Source organism: Harmonia axyridis, chromosome 6, assembly GCF_914767665.1.
Source record: "Harmonia axyridis chromosome 6, icHarAxyr1.1, whole genome shotgun sequence".
In the NCBI taxonomy this organism is placed as follows: Eukaryota; Metazoa; Arthropoda; class Insecta; order Coleoptera; family Coccinellidae; genus Harmonia; species Harmonia axyridis.
Window position 1 is genome coordinate 9,286,072 of NC_059506.1, and position 20,294 is coordinate 9,306,365.

A 20,294-nucleotide genomic window follows, 5' to 3' on the forward strand; every position below is an offset into this window, starting at 1 on the left:
GACCATGTAGATCTTTTGTTACTTTTGTTATCTACCCTACTCATTCATGGAAACCCAAGGAGGTTGTCAATGACCTTAATCAAACTGACAACTTCCTTAGGGGCCTTGGCCGTTACCTCTCGGGTATCCAGGAGTGGCTTTCCCATATGAATGGTCCTCAGGCCAGCCAGCTCTGAACACTTGCATACCATGTGTTCGGCTGTTTCTGTTTCTGATCCTCAGAGCCTGCAAATCTCATCTGCTGACTTTCCCATACAGTACAAATGATTTGCCCCCTCAGCAGTCCCACCATCACCCGAAGCTCGGCTTGTGACAGCTTCAAGACCTTTTTGGCGTAGGTAGAGGTTTGAGTCTAGTTGATTCAATATCCTCATATGTCCAACCAGGTAGGAGCTTCTCATTGCTTCCAGCAGGCTACATTTCCTTACATGTAAATGTAAGGAAGGCAAGTCCAGTATGACCTCCAGTGCTGCTGTGGGAGCTGTGCGCATAGCTCCTGTAACATCAATGCATGCCAGCCTTTGCAGTTTCTGCAACCGGCTGTGTGTGGTGGCCTCCTCGGGTTTTGTCCAACCGCTGTGTATAACCATTTTCGGTTTCCCGCCCCATGTTTTTCCAAAGAGTCTTTTGCAGGCCCACATGGGACTGTTTCAAATAATTCGCTATATCTTGGTTTTTCTACCTATGTAAGATGTCCTAATAATAATGAAGTCTAAAAACAATTTTGAAACGGACGACATTGTTGAAAAATCAATAACACAATGCCTTCCAAAAAATCTGAGGCTAAAAAACAGCGTTGAACAATATAGGGCGTTCCCTTTAAGAAACACCAACTTATCGCTATATTCCTAAAACGGTAATCGATTTCTATGATATGTTACGGATATCATATAAACCTTGAAAATTAGTGACGAAAACGTTTTAAATTTTTTTTGAAATTTCGAACAGAAACTGAGATATAGATATCCATGATCTGCTTAATGATATCTTATTATTTCAAGAGATAGGGGCTCATTGCACATTTTTTCTCCAAGTCTTATAGTTCTCGAGATGCTTTCAGCGAGCATCGAATTTGGAACACCCTATAGGTACGGGAACTGCTAGTATACTTTCCAAGTGTACAGTTCCAAAGGAATAATATTACTCAGCTCCACTTAGGACATGCTATTAATATCAATTGCAGGTAAGCCAAATCGAAGAATTCATCAAAACATTTGGAAACATTAATTTTGATAAAATGAAAAAAAGACCTAATGAATAGACATAGTCTGAATTCTCTTAAAGAATTCGAAATGACTGCAAATTTGCAGCGAAAAAAATCTCATCAATATTTATCGTTCAGATCTGCTCAGATGTCTGCAAACTTTTTTCAAACGGCCTACCCTTCATTTCGATTATATTGAAATTATTACAAAACATTGCAAAATCTGAGCGATTTGAGATTGATGAGACCTTTTCCGATGCAAATATGCAGTCATTTCCTGGGTCATTTTGAACTCTCAAATGGCGGCCACTCACGAGGCACCCGTGTTCGAGCAGTCGGAGCACCTTCCAGTGGAGCAGTCAAGTTCCGTCTTTGATTTACAATCAGGTGGCCGTGAACCGAGCTGCTCGACTGTGAATAGACTGGAAGATGCTCCTAATGCTCCAGCACGGGTGCTTCGTGAGTGGCCGTCATAAGAAAATTCAGACTAAGTATGTTTCCTTTTCTTCACGTAGTCTCCATTTCATTTTGTCTGAATGAATATTCCTCAATATTCTGATGGTTTCTTTGCTTTGACTTATCTTTAATTGATATTATTTGTAGGCATTAAGTAGAGTTGAGTAATATTATCCCTTTCAAACTGTATGCGTGGAAAGTATAATGCCAGCCTCCGTACAAAACATGAAATGCAAAGCATTTTGAAAAATATTCATTTTAGGCACAACATGTCTCAACAAAAGATTACTAACAAGGGTATCCGGGAGTCGAAAAAAATCAAGGCGTACCATTTGAATAGATGGACTTAATGGAATTTTCAAAAGGTAATTGTTTTTTAAATTGCAATGCCTTACAGACCACCTTTTGAGTGATCCCTAAATTCTGCGCAGATTACTGATGATTCCTTTATATTTGAATAATTCTCCCAGCTCAAAATTTTCAAGAGTTATTGATCGATCGAGCACTATTGACTCACCCAATAGAAATGTCATGGGCAGAATATGGAAAAAACCCTTCCGACAAGGTTGAAATTCAGTTTGTATATGTCACATACCCAATCACCCAAAGTTCAAATCTTGTATATATTGCTTTAGTATTTTTCTCAAATTGTTTTGGTTGAAATGAACTTGGATATTGTCCAACTTCGTCGAAATATTTCCAACGTTGAAGTTTTTCAAATGAGCCAAAATTTTCCATTTTCGTAATGAACATTTCAATTATTTGATATAAGTATGGTTTATTTGAAATAATGGTTTATATAACTAAATGATGACATGGTTTTTAGTGGTGTAATTTACTTATACCTGTCATTTCCTCTTCTTTTTTTCTTTGATAATCCCAATAGGATCAAGCATCATATATTTGTTTTGATAATTCATGGAGGAGCATAAAAACAACTTTGGAACTAATAAGAAGAACTCACTGGTACTTAGTTATTCACTTTCAAAGAATCAAAGTTCAAGACCGATTACTTACGCTAGGTATCTCTAATTTTCACATTAGAACAACTCACACACAATTCAACCAAGAGCGCAGCACATAATCTTTGGATACGTTCTTGCTATCGAAATCCCATTTCCCGTTTGGTCATTGTTTGGATTTATAGGAGATTGTTATCAGAGTAACATTCTATAATCTGACAGGCTCTTTCATCTAGTTCTTTGTTGATGAACATCTCTGGGAGATAGATATATTATGTGGAAATAAAAATTTTGTTAGTTTTCATTAGGTACTCCAAATGAAAAAAGGGGAAAAAAATTTGAATTCACCGTCACGAAAACTCATTCTAGTTTGTAATCTGGAAATATAATTGTCTTTTGCAGATCAGGCCCGTCGACAGTTCACCTTCCGAATAAACGGCACGAAATCTAGCACCGACATGCCGAGGGAGTAAAGCAATCGGTATTTATGTATTGTCTGTTAATGTGTGTTCAACATGAAACTGTATGATAGTGTGGATCTGGCATGTCAGTACTGCCTATATCTGTATTTGACGTGTTCTGGACTCCTTTTTAGCCTCTACGTTAGGTCTTAGTGAGCGTAGTGTGTAATTGGGGCGAATGATGGAGGGTTGCGTGTTGAGAAATTTATCGAACCGTGCATGAAATGTATTGTTTGTATATAGAGACTTTACCGGAATGGATTCTGGTGTATTGATTGTTTGAAGTGATTTGGCAACCCATGAACACTAAAATTTATGTTAGGATAGTATAGGGTAGTTATTTTATAACATAGCGATTATAAGGTAATTTTTCAGTAGACATCACCAATGGATATTTCATGCAATTCTAAGTAATATATGTAAATTGTAGTTATATTTGGTTCATACCAGACAAAAAGTTTTATCAAGTTCTGGATGACTGGTCACGTAAAGACAACGGTTTAGAGCATACCTCAAATTGTATTGGGATTAAAGATTTAAATGTTTCCTTAGGATATTGGTGTCATGTTATTTGTGTTGAAAATAATGAGAAATTCAATGGTTGAGATAACTTGAGCTGTTGGATGAGAGACCACAAATATGATTCATCGAGTCCTATACAGGGTGATTCACCGGGATGGCCTACTAGCCGTTTATTTTTCCCTTTATCGATTCTCCAAATACGTTGTATTATAAGACTGTTTCCGGTTTGGAACAAACATTTACACGATGTTCATAAGAAGATCATGAACCTATAAATTCATCATTTCAGTCGATTGTACTTACAATTAGGGATTATTTAAGCAAACCCTATACCTAAAATGAATACTTTAGGAGTTATCCAGGTGAAACCGCAAGTCCTAACTATGTGGAGTAGTCTGTGACTTACGGAAAACACAGAAAAACACTGAAATTCGATGTTTGGATAACTAATTTTACATTTTATGAATTATAATTAATTTTTCGTTGCGATTGTTGAGAAATCCATAAACCAATACAATTTTCAACTACGCAGAATTCATTACAATTCTTGAAATGTCGAATTTAGTTATGGAAACATCAAATATTAGTTTCTTCCTGTGTTTTCCGTTCACAGACTACTCTACACAGTTAGAAATTGCGGTTTTTGTCATTTAAGGTAGGTATAGAGTTTGCTTAAGTAACCCCCACAGTTTTTTAGTAGAATCGACTAAAATAATTAAAAATATCGGTTCTAATTTGAAAATTTTGAGTTATCATGAATCTGAGTTGTCCAAGTTCATGATCTCCTTATGAACTTACTGTAAATTTTCGGTCCAAACCGGAAACAGTCTTATAATACAACGTATTTTAAGAATCGATAAATGAAAAAATTTTTTCGAAGAAAGCTTTTTCTGATGGAGAATTCAGAAAATTGTGAGTCCTCAACGCCACCATTTTTTTTATAATTCTATTAACTCATGAACCGTTTAGTTTTCACCCAAGATAAGGGATATTGCCGAAATTTTCGATCTGATGATGCCATAATATAATGGGTGTGCCATTTGAAATAAGGAATTAGTAGTCTGTTTCCGGTATAACCAGAAGTTGTAGAGATCTGAGAATATTTTAGGGAGGAAAATCATTGTCTCAAACACCAATATGCAAATTTTCAGCTTAATATTATGACTAGTTCTCCATAAACGTCTAATAGGCCATCCCGGTGAATCACCCTGTATATTCACCTAATACTGCAACCCCATCAGGAATTTGAATAGGGAGAGTGAGTAGTTTTGTAGCACAAATGTATCTATGCATAGATTCAAATTCGCATGAACCTGAAGTTTGTGTTCTATAACGTGAATATTCACAAAGTGACGGGGTCTTTTTTATGGAATTATTGTACCGATAAAACTAAATGAAACATAGGTGTTCGATGGGATTGTATAATTTCTATTGAAAGATAAATATTTTCGAGAAACAGTCTAAGCAAAAATTTACCACAAATGCTGAAAATGCTCGTCATTAGATTGCTTGCAGCAATACAATTGTTCTTCATAATTATTTCGTACATGCTGTAGCATTTCAGGAGTAATGTTATGACATTCTGCCACAATTCGTGCTCTAAGATCATCTAAATCTGCAACTCTGGTTTTATAAACTCGTGATTTCAAGTGGCCCGGGAGAAAAAAATCAAAAATCAAACGGTGCTAGATCCGGTGATCACGCAGGCCACTCCAAAGGGACCCTTCGGCCTATCCAACGTCCTGAAAACCTACCATCCAGGTAATGTCTCACCTGAGATGCAAAGTGCGGCTGAGCTCCGTTCTGCTGAAAGCGTAACTCCACTTCTAAAAGGTTTTCATCTGCCTCCAAAGCTTCGGTGATTAGAAAATCAATCACGTTTTCGAGCAAATTCAGATACACATCGTCGGTGAGATTTTCAGGAATGAATACAGGACTAATAAAGTGATCTCCCAAAATACTCATCCAGACGTTGAGTTTTTGTGAGTGTTGAGAATGTTGCTCCCTAAAATTTTCAACGGACCAAAACCTACAATTATGTTTGTTGACGTTTCCGTTAAGGAAAAAGTTGCATTCATCCGAAAGGCACACGTGGTACAAAAACACAGGATTTGCAATAATTTCTTGCGAAGTTATTCGGCAAAATTCCATTATCCGAATAGAAATGATTCTATCAATTAGAACATCTCTGTTTCATTTAGTTTCATCGGTACCATACTTCCATAATAAACACCCTGGAACTTGTGAAAATTCACTTTATAGAACATAAACTGCAGATTCATACAAATTTGAATCCATGCATACATTTGTGCCACAAAACTACCAACTTTCCCTATTCAAACTCCTGATGGGGTTGTAACCCTTTCCAGGGAGTTGCTAGTAGAAACAAGCTTTGTATCCCAGATCATGTCCCCCCTCGTGTCCCCCTGTCATCAAAAATCGACCTGTCAGAGTGTTTTCACCAATTCTGATTCGTTGTTGAGTTATTGAGAGTGGACACTTTTTAATGAAACACCCTGTGTACCATAATCGCTGGGCTTTCTGAAAAATGTGAATTCATTCACATTATTTTTTAGCGTATACTTTTTTTTTAAATAGGAATACAATTCTCTCTAATATACTTCACTGATCGTAATTTGATTTTGTTTTTCTAATGAAGTATTTTTTTCAGTTGGTCAAAACCTATCTACACTAAAAAGTCATATTTCATATTATTTTTTTCTTGTGAAATTGCATAAATTATCCATTGATGAAGTTAACCTACTTGAAGTTGAATCAATCTTAAAATGGTGTGATTTTCAGTTCAAGTTATTTTTCAGTACGTGTCACTTTTAATATTTAAATTTAAATATTTTGAGATGTATACCGCATGAAACTTTGAATTCGTGTTTTATTGCAGCTTGCCATAACCTTGGCGACCTTCCAAAAATGCAGATGCACCCCGTGCCCAAAATGAAGTTTATATAGAGCACAAAAAACCACAATTGCATACAAATCAGATATCGGGAATTCTCCCTTCGGTTGACAAGGATAGGTACTAAAAATGTAAATTTACTCACAGTTCGATAAAAACACAGATTGTGAAACTTTAATTTAATTTTTTTATTCTTCAATGCAGGGTTCCCTCGTTAGGGAGAAAGTTAGAGGAGTCATTAATATTTTTTTTCAAGCTTTGTAATTTCTTGGAAGACCTGTTGGTTCTGGCTGTGAAAACTGTGATCTATTCATTGAGTTGATTGTTTCTCTGAAGGAATTGTATGTTTTTCTTGTCATTTTCGGTCTCTTCTATGTCTTTCACTTTCAAGTCGAAAACGTCTTCTTCCGATGAGAAGTAGTCTCCTTCTTCGGCACCTGACATCTTTGAACCTATGATTCAAAATAGGTTGAAGATTTATATTGTTCTTGCAGTGAAAGACTACAATTAAATGAGAACAAAATGTATATAACATATATTATAATCTTTAAGCGTAAGTAGCAATTGGAACTACAGAAATTAAAATATTCAACGACTCTGAGCAGCTGATTTGTGGAGTGCTTGGGAGAATGATGTCGGTCAAGCGGGAGTGAATAATAATTTCGGCAATTTTCCCAATTGATGACAGATGACTGATCGGGGGGTGGGTTTGAGGACATTTCTTGTCCTTTTCTGATTTGAGAATATCACGAACTATAAATTCCTCCGTGATAGTTGGTTCTTTGATGTCCTATGGTTGGGCGTTTTTCGTTTTCTAATTTTCACTCATTTTTCCACATTACTCATTTGGTCTGCATCGGCAATGTTATCTGCTTGTAAACAGCTTTATGAGTGCTCAGATCTTCTTTTTGTTTAAGGTCCGGAATTTATATTCCCTTCGCCTCTAATTTAATTTCTCCTATTTTCTGCTGTTGTCTGATCGGAAGGCTTTCCTCCCTACTGCCTGTCACTTTTTTCTTCTATTAAGTCCTTTGTAAGAGGTATTTCCTCTTATCGGTCTTTCTTACTTTGATTTGTATTATCTTCCTTAATTCCTTATACTCGTGCTCCTTCAGCGTCTCTTTTGTCTTCTTTCTTTGTTTATCGACTATTTCTTCAAAAGTTTAAATTTTCAGTTCTTCTCTGATTTGTTGGTTAGTTATATACCATGGGGCGCCAACCACTGTTCTTATTACTGATTTTAGTGTACTTTGCAACTGATCATTATTATTGTATTTCGTATTGTACCAGGTAACTCCTGCATACGTAATGCTTGGTATTAGCACTATTTTTATTATCTTCAGCTTGTTTTCTAAAGAAAGTTTACTTCTAGGGTTGAGCAATGGATACAATCTGCCGGGCAATTGCCTTTGTTTTCTGTTTTCTTCTATCGGTTTGTTAAAATTCATTCAGTATTAATACCCAGATATTTTGCTTCCTTTTTCCATTCTATCGTCAGGTTTTCTATTTTGACGTTTCCTGCTTTCTCTTTCTTTACTGTTGTTCCTCCGAAGTAGATTGCAACTATTTTCGATGTGTTCACTTTGAATCTCCATTTCTTGAAGTATTCCATCAGTGCTTTATGAGTCTTTCATGCGACTTATTATGGAATATGCCGATTCTTTATGGTGGGCGTGATTGACGGTCCAATTCTCTCGAATCTATTAAATTATAAAAAATATTACCAAAAATAGACGTGCTAGAGGTTAGCTCATTTTCATGTACAAATGTATGGACGGAATCTTTAGGTCTCAAGTGGTGGCCATATTGTCTTAAAGTCCAATAAGGAGGGAAGAATCATGCCTTCCCATTGCAGGCCAGAGCAATGATGTGGTTCGAGTGGGACCCCCTCCTTTTCGAGTTCTGAGTTTTATAGCTGGTAGTAGATAACAAATATCCTTTCCTCAGCTAGACTCCCCTATAATATAACGTACGATTCTCTCTCTCACAGTCTATTAATTCTCCGCTCTTTTTCAGCCTCCTCTCAATATTTTATCTCTTTCCTCTCCATTACATTTATAACATATTTGTAGCAGAATATTTGTTGAATTTCAGCATATTGGCTATGATTTGGTCTATGTTCGGGACATTGCCAACTTCACTTACTGTTCTCTACTTTTTCCATATGCGACAACCACACAACATATGTTGCGTACACTCCAGGGCATGTAGGACGTGTGTCTCTTTTAGTCTTTCCAATTTTTGTACTAAATATTTCGAAGGAGACATGGCCTAGTAGGAACTGAGTAAAGAAATAGTAAGGTTTTTTTTATGGTTGCACTCCATCTACCCAATTACATCCGGAATTACCCGGCGAGTTCATTGAGCCGTGCTTTCCTCTGTGCTCCATTTCTTCTACCATTTCCTCAATATTTTTACTCTTGCCATTCTTCTATTTCCGGCCAGTCATCCTCTCATCATGTATAGGTCCTGAGGAAAGAGTATTTCAGAAACATACCAAATCAGCTGTCCCATGCAAATAGTTCCCTCATTTTGGAACAGTTTTCAAGTTCGGTTGACAATAGCTCCATCACAAGTCCACAAATACCTTCAAGAATAGATTGGACAGACTGAGATTAAGTTTGAGGATGAAGTAATGATTGCTGTGACCATTTCTGATATATTGTGAGTTTCTAACAGCCTCTGAAGTTGAGTCAACAAAAAGATGAACAGGAATAGTATTAATCCATCTCACATATCATGATCGAAAACATCGAAAATCAAGTATACTTTAAACTCTGATTAATTCAAAGGGTGTCTGTTAGATTGCAAGAAGTCTAAAACATTCGAAAATAGTCGTTGATTAACTCATATATAAAATAGAATAATTTAAATGCATAACTAATGGAATTCGTTCATCATTATGTTTATTAAATGATGATAGAGTTTTTGAAACTATAAATAAAATAAAACAAATATATTTACACAAATATTCTAAGAACACTGCTTCTTCAGCTTAAATGTCGACTAATGATATCAGTCGAAATGTGCCCATTAAATATTTTACAAGGTTTCCCTTCAATCTTAGACAATTATATCCAAGAATCCTACAATGCCACACGTCATCATTATGAAGAGTTTATCCACAAACAGCCGGTTGATGTGAACGTGCAAGTACTAATGAAACAATTAAAAACTGCATCCCAAGTAATTTTCGGCTCACGAGCATGTAGAGAGAAGCATGACCATTATATTATGCGGTAGCTGTAGCGGAGGCCAGGGTCGTACTTTCAAGAAATGATGGAATATTGAAATTCCGTATTCCTTTAATGTTTTTTTATTATAACAAACTTGTTGAATTCGTCTGTTCTATCTGATATAAAAGATATAGCTTGAATTGAAAATCACAATGTAGATTAATTGGTTTTTTGATTAGTACATCAAAGAATTTTGAGTGATTTGGGTCATTCTTGCACATATACTCATGGGCTAATTTGGTACCTAGGTACTGCCTCCTTCTTATGAAATATGAAATAATTTTTTTTCACTATCCCGTACATTGTCTTCTCTTCTTGTGCCTTATCAAATCTGTATTGCAATATTTTATGCATTACCCCATATTCTACTGTAGAATTTATATTGATTTAAGTAGAAACTCTAATAGAGGTAAACTACACCTAGTTCCCAAAAAAAAACTTTCCAGTATTAAGACATGGCCTGCTTCAAAAATTTAGAACTTTTGATTTTGAGAACTAATCATTTTTGATAATAGTATTACATCGATTACCAAATAAATTCTATCAATTCCATCACAAACAGGAATTGAATTGAACTTGAATCGAGTGAAAACGTTTCTGGAGCTTATGTGGAGTCTATACTGCGCATAAAAATTCTTGAATAATTTTGATTTAAAACATCCATCAAAGTTTTCTGAGACCTAATTGATCTCTCCTGATTGTTCAACTGTAACTCTTGGTTTGACAGATTTGATCAAAGCAGGCTTTGAATAAACTTCTACTTTAACTTCTTTCAGTTTCCTTCCAGCTATTTAGTTTCTTATGATTTTATTTGGTATGTTCTCTCATGCTTATGTGAAAATGAAGAAAAATCATCGCAAAACAATTGTAAATAAAGAAATCAGCCTTAAACACTTAAAGTATATCACCGATAGTTGACTTTAGATAAGGTTGAATACAGATTTTTTTCATTTCAGTGCTACCTGCAGATATGTTTTCGGTGAAAATCATACAATTGCATTCAAATAATCCGGTACCGTCATGACCGATTTTGAGTAGTGATTTGAGAAGACTTTTTTCCAATTGAGAAAAATTCAAATGTTTTATTATTTATTTCAATGGCAACAACATCGTATCGTTCGTTGAAAGCTTATAAAGATAAAAAGATTGGATGTACTACTCCAGTAGAATATTATGTGCACGGTGATCTAGAAAAACTGATTTTAGAAACAATGTAAAAAAAATAATGTTTCAGAAGTGCCAACCTTTTTGTTCATTTAATATTATAAATTTTTTTTTCTCGACAATGACAAGCCTTAAAAATGTAAATACAATTTTGCTGTTTATCTGAGATGTAATTAAGTCTACTTAGTTGTACTATTGTACAAGATTTGAAAATAACTTTACGAGATTGAGCATAAAAATAAAATATCGGAAAAACCAACTTCGACAGGTACCTTCGATTTGAAAAGTGTACCGTAGTATTCAAGCTCCACATCGGATCGATTCAGTAAAATTTTTTCAATTCAAGTCATTCAATTGGAATCAGCATTACGGATCAAATGAATGAATAATATTGGAACGTGAGTATTCCTTCTCTCATTCCAATTCTCTGAAGACATACTTTCTCTCCTTTGAACTAAGGTCACGATAAATTAATGTTATTATATTATGATTTTGTGTATTATTTCCAAGCATGATGAGTGTACACGAAATGATTTTTTTTTGTGAATCCATTCAATGAACCGAAAATAGAGTGAGATTCCATTGAAGAAATCACTGACATGCTATAGATATATTGGATTTGAGAGAAATGTTTTTCTATATCTCCTTCATTGTTAGTTCAGGTATTCTTCATTGAGAATTTTTACTCTTATGATCTGTGTATAAGTCCAAAGAAAAAAAACAAGTTGACATAAATAATTGTATCGCAATTATTTTAATATTTTACGAGAGATCAACTCGTTTTTTTTTGTGTACTTACTTTTTTCGACTTCCAATGAAATATTGTTCGATTTCAATTTCATGAAAGCTATTTTCCTTCACTCTTTATATCTGCGCCTTCTGTAATCTTTTCAATTCTGTCTAAATTTTTTTCATAGGAAATAATTTGTATTCCAATTTCTCTTATATATGTTATGTTATCATCGAAATTTTTGTAAAGAATAATATGTTTCATAATTCAAGATTGACGACCAACTGAAACTGAAATCTTTTGTTTTTTTGTAAGGGGAAGAAAAAACTCTTGATACTGACTTTTAATGTTTCATTAAAATGGCTACATGTTTCCCATTGCTGTGTTTGTTTTATTTCAATTTGTAGGTCGATCTAAAATTGTAGCCATTTCAATAAATCATTTCGGGTCGACATAGAATGTTTTTTCTCCTCCTTTCAATTATTGTAACTCCAATAAGGGATAATGGATTGTATATGTTTATTTTTTTCTGTTATAACAGTCAGATATTGTGTATTTCCCGAAATTTCACATAACCATTCATCAGAAAGTATTATTGTTATGATCTAAGTACGTACAGGGTGTTTCACGTAAGCGGGTCACTGGACTTTGTACTTATCCTTCAAGCAAAATTGGAAAGTGACCCATCAATATGATAGTATTTCTCTCAGAGTATCCAAATATGTTATTGGAAAAACCATAAAATGAAGGCATGAAAAGTAATTGAGAAAAAAAAAATTGAAAAAAAAGTTGAAAAACACTTTTTACTCAATAACTTTCCACGCCATGGTTCGATAGTTTTTATATAATTTATTTGGATAGCCCGTGAAAAATTCTATGATTGTGATGGGTCACTTTTTAATATTGCTCAAAGGATAAGCCACAAAATCTAGTGACCCGCTTACGTGAAACACCCTGTACATAAATAGAATAGGTACTCGTAAATGATCGTCTTTCAATGATGGATTACGCACTGGTGCCTCAATGGAAGCAATAAATCCTACATTCTTTCAAATTATGAACGGGATTTGATCTTTAATCAGTACTCTCAAATGATTTTTCCAATTTGTTTACGTTAAATCAGCCCAACTCTTCTCTTCGCACATAGTCATTTTATATATGTTCTTCCAAATTTCTATGAGCTTCCTCCATGAATTTCAATAATGTTCAATTCGACGTATCAACTTGCAATTAATCTGAAAAAACAATTTCATTGGAAGTCGTACTTAATGTATAACCAACCAATTTTTTTGTATATGTGAAGTATTTAATTTTTTCTTTAGGTATCATCGCTACTCTGAATCCGAATGGCGTTGGCTTGGACTCAAATCCAGCTCTGGTTATCTGCAAACCGAAGCTGGAATTCACTCCATCGCAGGTGAATCTAACCCAGGATACAGGACAAACTTATACGACAACTCTGAAATCGCCCAAGTGAAGCTGCCACTTTTGTTCGAAGACAAAAACTAGAATAAAGTTTCAAACTCAGTTACATAGATAAAGAAATAGTCTATAATACCTCGTGGAAGAGATAAGGATAAATGTTTACTTCAATAAATCATTTCATATCTACTAAACCTAGGATATTCTGCTAACATTCAAACTGTATTGGGAGTAAACAGTAGCATTTCATTGACTTTTTGTTGTTTCAAAAGTAACAGTATTATTCGATTCGGAAATTCAATTACGGTGTTTTGACCAGAGTTTCGTTCTAAGTTGGCTTCGATAGGTATTTCTGTTTTCCTGAGAACTGCTAACCGCCAACTTCAGCTTTTTCTTTCAATCCCCGATAGAGAATTGAAAACTTTCAATTATTAGATTGAATGACTCGAACTGCTGTAGGTATTTACCACAACAGTTCTATAGAATTGAATAATTCATTTATATGATTTTGTTGATTAATTCTGGATCTATGGAACGCTACTAGTTCATCTCGAAGGAAACTTCACCGCAAGCTTTCAACGAATTTTAACGAAATATTCAACTTCAACAAAAATAAAAAAATATATAACTCTTGCATGATACGACGAACAAATTTTTGAAAGATACTGACCAGATTTTTTCAGGTATATTTTTTCGATCTGGTAGCTATCTTCATTTAACGATAATCAATTTTTTTTATGTGAGCGTTAGTAAATCCAATTAAGTAAGTCTGTCTCTATGCGTATTGAAGAACCAACCTCAATTGTAAAAGTGGCAACATATTCCTTTATAATTGAAAATTCATGTGTATATATGCGGAGATTTTACACATATACAAGGTTGGGATGAAGTATGGAACCAAGTGAATATTTTTTGAAATAAAATATTTATGAAATTTTGCTGGTGAGTGCAATGACACAAAATGGATCTGATTTTTGTGGAAAATACATTTCCGGTTGAATCGGACATACCCTCAGCTTTCTTAATTTATATATAGGATATTATTGATGAAAGTGAACAACATAATAGGTGGAGAGGTTTTGGAAAAAGTGACTCAAAACTTTGTTTATAGAATGGCACATTGTCAGGAGGTGGACGGCGGGCATTTTGAATATTTGATTTAATTTTGTTCGAAACATTTTGCTCATTAGTCTGTCGTAAATAAATTAAGCTATCCTGAAAGAAAATTATTTCTCTATTTTATAAATTTTTTACACTAAGCCCAGAATGTGCGCATTCAAAATCCCAGGTTCTTTCAATATCTGCAAAGAAAGACAGGAAGTCCCATATAAATTAAAAAAAGTTGAAAGCATTTACGGTTCAACCGGAAGTATATTCTCAACAAAAAATTGTACATCAGATACATTTTGCGCCATTGCACTTACCTGCAAAATATCATAAATAATGTCCTTTTCTTCCAAAAGATATTTACTTGGTTCTATACTTTATCCCAACCCTACATTCGCGTTACAAAGTTACATTTACTATCGAATAGGTATCTTCAATATGTTTATTGAATGTCGCCAGAAAATTCGGAAATGTTGATAGTAGAAATATTATATTCAATGCTTTTTTCAATTTCAAAGAGAATCAGTTTCCAACATTCAAGATAATATTTGGTACATACATAACGGGTGAATTTTTGGAGTTGAAAACGAGACATCTCATGGAAAAATGTTCCTAATAAAAAGTTGATGGTTTTGAACAAAAAATCCACTAATGCCACCACCTCTTCTATTTCCTTCACCCTTGAAGGGGGAGGGGTGTCAACGTCGGATTCCTCTTTATTGTAGGGCAGATTTAATTCTTCATAAAAAAATACGAAAGTTTTTACGAACAATTTTTCACGAATAGTAGCAGATAGCTCTGTAATTGAATTTGAATATTTCGTCTGATTGACCCAAATGTATCCCTTCGATTGATTATTCACATAAAATAAAAATAGACTCGTCTTATATTTATACTAGATTCCAAATAAAAGAGATCCATTATTTTTTTCAACCAAAAATAAGAACACTGGAAGAAAAAGAAAAACAAAAAGAAGAAATTATGTCGACATTTCCAAAGGATCAATGTGCGGATCTGCAATAAAAAACAGAAATTCCCATTAGAAACTACAAAGCTGACACCCCTCTCCCTTGAAGGGTGAAGGAAATAGAAGAGGTGGTAGCAAAAGTTGACTTTTCTCTTTAAACCATCAACTTTTTATTAGGAACATTTTTCCTTAACATGTGTCCTTTTCGAGTTTTTGAGTTATTCAAAAAAAAAATTCACCTGATATAACTATCAATTGATTGGGTTTTTACTTCGTGATATATATTTCATATCTAACGAAGTCCATCATATTATTATCTGAAAATTCAGATCCAATATGCTAATGAATGGAAGAAAATTGAAATACATTGGCTCTAATATTGTTTTATAAAACAATGGCCTTTGAATAATTTCGTTGTTTCATTATTAATAACAATAATAGCAATAATTCGCTATGCAAATGAATTGAAGTTGAATACATCGTACAAAAATCAAAAATATGATATTATTTGTCTGAATATCTAAATGAAATGATGATAGACATATCTAGTAGGACTAAATTTCAATTCAGTAAAACGTTTGGTAATTCTGTAATCAGTATGGATTTAGAAATGAGGCGAATTTTTTTGATAAAGCTATAAATAAATCGAGTGGAAGCATTGATTGCGAAGTGCCTTTTTTCCTTCTCATAATGAACAAAGTGACCATGCCTCTGAAAATTGAATCTATTCATAATTTTCATAGTACATTGCATTCTTGAATAGAATTAGGTATGAATAATAAATAGAATTGTTATACAAATCGATATTCCATTATTCAATATGCAGGGAGTAAGCCTTAATTCTTAATGAACAACTTGTTTCGGGGTATCTTCTTTTCAGTTATATATGGATATGGTCACTTTGTTTGAAATACTTACATATATAATTCTCAAGTTCTCTCTTCTCAATACTTGTAATGAATACCTTCTTTAGAATTCAGTACATGAAGATCATATGAGATAAGTCAGCTAAAAAAATAATAGTTTTGTAAGGTCTTTGGGTGATGGTTGGCATATCAAAATATCACAACGAGAAAAATTTTGAATCAAAAATTTATTGCCAATAATTTTTTCGTTTTTCCATCAATGAGTAGTTGAAATCTCAAGTAACTAAGCCAGTACAATAAAAACATATCAATTGAATCAAAAATAATAGGAAATAAATATGTATCTTTAAATTGAATGAACAATTTTCAATTGCCCTACAAAATAGTGTATCTAATTTCATGGATATGTATTATCTTCATCATTTATAATGATATTGTACAGAGAAATTGAAAATGTTTTGAATTTGAGAAGTGCAGTCATCTCCCAAAGAATGATTTTATTGGGCTTTGATCTGTATCATACAATTAAATAAGAACTAAATCACTTACAAGGTATTTAAAAACTTATTAGTTTGCTGTTGAATATTCTATTACAAGACTATAATAAGTTTTGAAGTAAGTAAACTTATAATTGTGAATGATCTCTATAAAATAATAATTAGGATAAAATGAACAAAACGAAAAATGTAAGAAAATAAGACGTAAAGAAAGCTGCAAAAAGGGACCAAAAATATGCACAAATACAAGGGGCTTGTTGAGAACATTGCAGGTTTCTTACTTCTTGCTATTGAAAAAAATAACATCTGCAAGTGAAGAAAAATAAAAAAATTGTTTCTGGTAAAATACTGAATACATCTCCCAATAGTATATTTTCTGCGATATTTACTAGCAGATTTTAATGCTTGTATTCCACTTGAGTCACCCTGATTATTGGCTCTAATCATAAGTACCAGAATGAAGTAAATTATTGAATCTACAAAATGAAAAATAAGAAAATTTTCTTACTGAATAATAAATCATTCTGGAATTGCATATCGGAAAATTTTAATCATGATAAAAATTTATATTTATTCTGCAAATCATTACAGGTGAAAATAATCACGAAAATACAATTCAAAGGGTTTAAACAATTAGGTTAAAATGTCTCAGTGAAATCTGTTGAAAAAAAATTAGCCTAATGGAATAGATGAATGAAAAAAAAATTCAATGTGTGTAAAGCAATAGCAGAATGAGATGAGCTCTTTTCTATTCCAACTTCATGACATCCGTATCTTGGATAAAGCATATTTTATCAAAAGAAACAATATTCCTCACATTTATTTTTTGTATTGTAGCAAGATTAAATTGTAATGTTTCCAACAAAAAAGCCTCTACTGATGATAAAGAACTTAATTTGAACACTCCTTTCAGCTTGATAAAAGCACATGTGAATGAATCATTTGATTACCTTATATTTTTATCTCAGCTTCTGGCCCTGATTGCATTATTGAAGGGATGAGGAAAAATGACTAACGAAATAAGTCAGTAGACCGTTATGTAGATTTTATATTGAAGTTACTAGATACTATTGAAATCTTTTTGAACTGTCTATGGGTCCACGAATTATGAATTTGGCTGAAAATTTTCAACCATCAGTGAAACAATTATTTTTATTTCAGTAAAGCAAGAAATGTTTTGTAGTGTATACTTGGTATCAATTATTTTTAAATGAATTCTACTTTTAATTCAATTCCAACTTATAAAGAAAGCTCGTATAGGGTGTTTCTGTATTGATGCGAAAGATCTCATTTTTATACCTATATTGGACAAATGTCATCGAAGATTTCAAATGAAATAACGATTAAATTTTTGATGATTCAAGCGATAAATCGACGATAACGCATATTTTCCCTCCACACTACCTCAACAGGTGTTTTATATATGTGCATTTATCATTTAAAAAGATTTAATTGTTTTGTCAGGTGGATAAAAGATATTGGTTTATGTGTCATAGCAGAAAATTATATTATTATTTCTTTTGAATAAATTTCCTTAGAATCAGGACTAAACTCATCAAATGGAAATTTTTTTTGTATCAAAATATTATAACCTTTCCCATTCAAGAAGCATTTTTTCGGAAATATTCAAGATTCTTTCGAAGAATTGAAAAGCTCGTTATTTGGCAGATAATTGATAATAATGAAATTTGAAATTCTGAAGGTTAACTGAATTAAAATTTGTCAAACCAGTTGATCAAAAATAATCTCGTTCATAACTTACAAACACTTTTTTCATTTCAAGTCACAATGAAGATAATCAGATAAAGGCTAAGTCATTCTACCTCCAACTTTTCGATACTGAACTTTTTCTTTTAGAGTCGTTAATCAGGCTGCAAAAAGTCGAATAATTTCAGTCAAATTCCATATAATATCACGCATTCGTCAATGTTAGATTGAAAATGAGTCTCGCACTCAATTCTTTTTCATTAGAAACTATTGTGCTCCATCAGTTCATTCATTTCGCATCAAATCAGAAATGCCTTACTTAAGTAAACCATTTCAAGTTGAGAGAATTCAATTCTAATTGTAATCACATTAAAATTTTTTTATAACCAAATAATACGAACATTCATATCAGTGAACGCATTTTGATTCATAAGAGGATTTAAATAAATGATGCATCGATACTCAAAACCAAAGTCATTAAATGATCATTTTAATAATTTTATCTCACCTAATTCCAATTTTTTCAACCTGAGAAACAGAAATATCAATAAGCAATTTTTGGAACATTTGATAATTCAGAGACTTAATTGCACCTAATGTTGAATATTTCAATGAAGAAACTCTTTTATGAAAATGATATACCCATCATACTGTATCTTCTTCTTACATCATAATCTGTGGTTGAGATTATTCAGACAAAACAGCTTGTGTTTTAGGTACTAAAATATTCAGTAAGAGTTGTAAATATTGTTATTGCAAAAGAATGATGAATTTATCGAAACTCAATCTGATGACAAAATATCTTCAGAATTTGTTAATTTCCAAAAAATCAGATTGTGAGATCATCCAAACAACACGCACATTTGTTTATTTACAATAAATTATGAATGACGAGTAATGTTGATGCTTTTTCAGTAAAATTAAAACTATTGCTTTGATAAAGTTGATATTCAATTTTATGTAAAAATCTAATAAAGTTTCGAAATCTTCGATATGCTGATTAGGTACTTCTTTGATCAATTTTTTCCTATTTTCATAGTAGGTACTACAAGTTCATGATTATTATATATTGACGATGAAAATTTATTCTGGAAAACTGAAGGACACATTGATCCGAAAATATCGAAATTTTGTTTCTAGGTTTTTTTATGACTAACGAGTATCTATCCAATGGTTAGAACGAGAAAAAACAACTTGCAAATGTAATAATTAAACCAGTGATCAATAGATCCAAATGGTTCATAATAATTGAAAAAGCTGTAAAACATGACTGCTGGACCCTATTCTCCACATGTTATCTTTCAAAACGTTTACGCACTTTACGAATGTCATGCGTTTTGGTATTCTTGACTCCTGAACTTTCAAACGTACACGGTCTCGAAGCGAATGATTTTCAGCATTCTTTTGATGTAAGACGAAATAGAACAATTTTTATTAATAGATCTATTGGATGATGTTGAACAAATAGATCAGCGGAGATAAAGACAGCGCGGAGAACCATTTGAGCGAGAAACAATTTGTTTGAATGTTTCTGGTTATCCTCAAAGAACATGGATGATGACACCTCTGGACAATAAACCAGTAGAAGGAACTCCAAAACATTAATACAAAAAACAGAGAGAAATCAGAAGCCTGAAAGATGTAATGGGGTTCTGAAGCTGTTTACTCAAGCATAGGGTTCTTCATTGTACTTCGGAGACAGCAAGTAACATTATCAATGCTTGTGTAGTGCTCCATAAAATTTGCATTGAAAATACAATTTACCGGAAACAGAAGACGAAGGCACAGGTTGATTTGGGATTATATGACTTCCTCATCGAAAGTAGATTTCGAGTATAAGTGGATATGTGAAAGATAAATCCGCAATTTGCAGCAGGTCGAAGATTGAAATGCATTATTTTATGGGCAATCATCAAGCCGAGTAATTTGAAAATTTGTTAAACAATTTATCAATATATAATTTAATGATTTATGAATCCTTTGATGTGAAATGTAACTAATAAATTCTGAATAAATTATTACTATCTCGTTTGTTCCAATTGACATGAACACATTTTTATGGGAAATTCATGAAAAAAA

At 33.1% G+C, this 20,294-nt stretch overlaps 1 protein-coding gene across 3 annotated transcripts in view; it reads left to right on the forward strand.

Moving 5' to 3' along the window:
* LOC123682870 (potassium voltage-gated channel protein Shaw) overlaps positions 1–20,243 on the forward strand; it is a 300,148-nt gene extending 279,905 nt beyond the window's left edge. Inside the window, exons 8-9 of one of the 3 annotated variants that reach the window (XM_045621678.1) lie at positions 3,025–3,103; positions 12,972–13,105. In XM_045621678.1, coding sequence (XP_045477634.1) covers positions 3,025–3,095 — 71 coding nt within the window. In that variant the 3' untranslated portion in view covers positions 3,096–3,103; positions 12,972–13,105. Of the gene's footprint in view, positions 1–3,024; positions 3,104–12,971 lie in introns of all 3 variants that reach the window. The other 2 variants (XM_045621677.1, XM_045621676.1) reach the window with 2 other exon arrangements.
* Positions 20,244–20,294: the final 51 nt, after the last annotated feature.